At 41.0% G+C, this 4,272-nt stretch overlaps 1 protein-coding gene across 1 annotated transcript; it reads left to right on the top strand.

Moving 5' to 3' along the window:
- Positions 1-935: 935 nt before the first annotated feature.
- Positions 936-4,264, top strand: LOC116379638 (solute carrier family 15 member 2-like; the record flags this gene model as incomplete). Its single annotated transcript, XM_031841604.1, has 4 exons — positions 936-1,090; positions 1,665-1,764; positions 3,953-4,043; positions 4,119-4,264. Coding segments are annotated over 4 exons (432 nt in total), but the record flags the coding sequence as incomplete, so codon positions are not given.
- Positions 4,265-4,272: the final 8 nt, after the last annotated feature.

Genomic DNA, 4,272 nt, shown 5'->3' with positions numbered 1-4,272 from the left:
TCACAGTGACTCACAGTGACTCACAGTAAGTCACAGTAACTCACAGTGAGTCACAGTAACTCGCAGTGACTCGCAGTGACTCACAGTGACTCGCAGTGACTCGCAGTGAGTCTCAGTAACTCACAGTGACTCGCAGTGACTCACAGTGACTCACAGTAACTCACAGTAAGTCACAGTAACTCACAGTGACTCGCAGTGACTCACAGTAACTCACAGTGACTCACAGTGACTCGCAGTGACTCGCAGTGAGTCTCAGTAACTCACAGTGACTCGCAGTGACTCACAGTAACTCACAGTAACTCACAGTGAGTCACAGTAACTCGCAGTGACTCGCAGTGACTCACAGTGACTCACAGTGACTCGCAGTGACTCGCAGTGAGTCTCAGTAACTCAGTGACTCACAGTGACTCACAGTAACTCACAGTGACTCGCAGTGACTCACAGTAACTCAGTGACTCGCAGTGACTCGCAGTGACTCACAGTGACTCGCAGTGACTCACAGTGAGTCTCAGTAACTCAGTGACTCGCAGTGACTCACAGTGAGTCTCAGTAACTCACAGTGACTCGCAGTGACTCACAGTAACTCAGTGACTCGCAGTGACTCGCAGTGACTCACAGTGAGTCTCAGTAACTCACAGTGACTCGTTCAGCTGATGTTCCAACAGTAACTCTAGACTAACCTTCTGTTTCTACTGTGAAGTCTGAAGAAGAGCTTTCTTAAAGTTAACTCCAGCTTGTACTAGGATGCTTTTATTGTGAAACTCTTTGACACAGAAACAGGAAGTTGTTCCTGTTTAAATCTAGGCTTCTAGTTTCTTTGACTGTTGTTCAGAGGATCTTTGTCTCTTTCAGATGAACCACTGAACAACGTTTTGTTCTCCGTCTACTAAACTAAATACAATCTCTTTCAGTGTTTCAGCCCTTTAACCTGAGAGCTTTGTCTAAACTGTAATGCACCTGTTAGTGGAGGTGACTCACTGATAATAACCGTCTACAGGACCATCATCTACCTGTCCGTCGTCTACGTGATCGGCCATGTGGTGAAGTCGGTCGGAGCCATTCCCACTGTGGGAAACAGCAACGTGCACATGTGAGTTATCTGGATGATTCAGCCGCTTAGACAGGTTCAGGTCAGTTTTACAGATGTCTGAGGTACTTGTACTCCTACTCCACAACATATCACAGAGAACTGTACTACATTTATCTGACAGCTGCAGTATATAGATTCCTGAACACAAATGAAAATACAGCTGAAATAAGCAGTCGATTAATGCAATTTATTGGCAATAATTTAGTTATTTTTCATGTAAAACCATGTGTTGTTCAAGCTGTAATAATGTTCTAAATGTTCATCTGGTTTGGACTAAGCAAACATTGTTAAAGTGTCACTTTGGACGTCATTTCTCACTATTTTTTACTATTTTTGGAAATAATAAAAATACCTCTCAATACAAATAAATGTTTTACTTTGAAGAAACTGTGTATTTGTTTTATAAATGACTTAAATTATAAAGAGATGAATGAAATGAATCACTACCAGTTCTTCAGATGATCCCAGTGTATTGATGCTGTGTTGTTGGACTGATCAGTGTATAGATTAATACTTTCACATCCTCATACGTTCACATGGTTCCGTCAGCAGCAGCTCTCTCTGTTCTCTGCAGCTCTCTGTCCATGTTGGGTCTGATTCTCATCGCCTTCGGCACCGGAGGAATCAAACCCTGCGTGGCGGCTTTTGGTGGAGACCAGTTTGACGAGGAGCATGTGAGTAACTTCCTCAACACAGTCAGAGCGTGAATGAAGTCTTTAAAGTACTATTAGTAGGATTATGATTGGGTCATTAAGTACACTCATTACAAGGGTTCTGTATTTACAATGTTGAATTGTGAAAACAAACTGCATTAATATCTTTATTATGTGAAGAAACAAGAGATTTGACAGCAAAACCTTCCACATTAATTCATAAAAAAAAAGTTTTATTTCATTGAAAATAAATTTGTGATTCAGAAATGTATTAATATTAATCAAAAAGTCCAAAAGTTTATCTTGATTTGTATTAATACATTATAAATCACAAACTTGAAATGAGATACCTTTTGATTGTGTGTAACTCAAACCAATCAATAACTGTTTATTCATTATTTATGGACTGAAAGAGTTCATTTTTCATTCAGTGTTCATCCAAAGATGAGCCGTGACCAGACATCCAGTGAACAAGCCTAGTAATAAATAAGTGTTTGGGTTCAAGTCATGTTTCAGTTTAGAGGGTATGATCTAAATAGTGTTTCATATTTATTCTCATTACTGTCGACCAGAGATCTTCCTCGTTGTCAGTGTTTTGGTAACTTTAGTTCAGTTTGATGAACTCTTGAGTAAAGAGGTAAAGATGAGACCTTTTCCTCTACCTTGTGTTAAATGTAAGAATAAATAACTGACCTGTTTAGTTAGATCACACAAAGTAACTCAGACATTCTTTCATGTGTCGATGTTGAAAGAAGCTCTTTTTAACTGGTCTTTGTGGTTTGATGACTCGTGCCGGGTTTTAGTGACAGTTAGTGAGACTGAATCAGAGCTCAGAGGAGAGTGAACATCAGACTTACATCATCAGGTCAAACATCAAACAACAAACAACAATGCAGCTTTACTTTAGTACGGTTACAGAGACGGCTAAAACCTCTCACAAATATGCAGTTATCACTCTGACGGCCCGCGATGAGTATTAATGTGATCTCTCATCAGAAAGCTACGGTTCTTGTAATTCGATTTCTGCAAACCATTTCAAGATACAATAACAACAGCAGGCACAGTTAACGTCTCTGTCAAACAAGCACTCCAAAAATACCGATAAAATATCGCCGTGACTCACCGATTATGATCCATAACGTCCCCCTCGTGCATGCTAGTCCAGCAAAAACGGTCTTGCTAGGTGGTAAGGGTCCACTCGATCGAATCCAGTAAAAGATTTAGTCCAAAACACATTAGTACGTCCATAAAGACCCACGGGGGGCTGTTGCATCATTTCAAATTAGCCAGCAGATATGATAACTCGCGATCATATTTCGGGCATAACTTCACGTTCCGTGTCAACAGAGCGGAGATTTTCATCACAAAATGGAGGCTGCATTCCGCCGGTTAGATTGACACCTCATTTGACCCAATAGGAGCTTCTATAGCCCGCCCACAGTCTGGAACAGCCAATGAGAGTCCGCTTTGAAAGACAATGCCCGCCTCTCTTCTTTGGGTAAAGCTCGAGCCAATCGCAACAGATCCAGTTCAAACTCAGGCTCCACATAGCCAATGAAATTACGAAGCCAGGGATATGCAGATTTATCAGATGGCCCTCTGGGAAAGTTTTCAAAACTGAAATTGAAACCGTGACTCAGGTACCTGAGACAGATTATCAAGACCAAAGTCTGGTTCATGAGGATTTTCAAGAATCTGTGAAAGTTGACAATGATTAAATATGATGTAGTTAACCACACGTCAACATAAACAAACTATAGTTTGAATTTTGACGCGGCTGCACTCTCAGTAAACCACGTGTGAAATATTAATTTTCTGTCATATTGTTATCAAATGAGTGAGAAGAGGTTTTAACCTAACCCTACAGTGTGCAGCGTGCTCATCTCCACACAGTAATCCACCGTTTACATTAAGAGCTTAAAGAAGACAAATCACACATGTGTCCTGATTATTAGTTTATTTATTTATTTTGCACAATTTAAACCATAAAATAAAAATGAACAAACATAACAGAGATAAATAATATCACAGAGCAGGAAGAGGAACAAAGCCAACTGGGCTCATTTGAAGCCTCAAACTATAAAATATTAAAATATTACAGGGAACATAACATGAATATGCTTAAGATATGACTATGTAGATTATCATTGACAAGATGTTTTTACATATGATAACAATATCAATACATCATCTCAATGATCACCTGCAGGGCAACGAGAGGCGGAAGTTCTTCTCCATCTTCTACATGTCGATCAACGCCGGCAGCCTTCTGTCCACCATCATCACGCCGATACTGAGAGGTGAGCGTCTCCCTCTTCAATGCTAACGAAGCGGCGAAGAGTTTCAGAACGTTAACGCTGCTCGTTCTCCTGCAGGAGACGTTCAGTGTTTCGGAGGCGACTGCTACGCTCTGGCCTTCGGGGTTCCTGCTGCTCTGATGATGGTGGCTTTATGTGAGTGAGACGTCAGGCATGATGGAAGCTGCATTCTCTCTAGTGTGCACCAGGGGGCGACTCCTCTGGTTGTATA

Source organism: Anarrhichthys ocellatus, unplaced genomic scaffold, assembly GCF_004355925.1.
Source record: "Anarrhichthys ocellatus isolate YVR2014 unplaced genomic scaffold, GSC_Weel_1.0 scaffold4801, whole genome shotgun sequence".
Classification (NCBI taxonomy): domain Eukaryota; kingdom Metazoa; phylum Chordata; class Actinopteri; order Perciformes; family Anarhichadidae; genus Anarrhichthys; species Anarrhichthys ocellatus.
The sequence above is the reverse complement of the archived record's forward strand: the minus strand, read 5'-3'. Positions and strand labels throughout refer to the sequence as shown.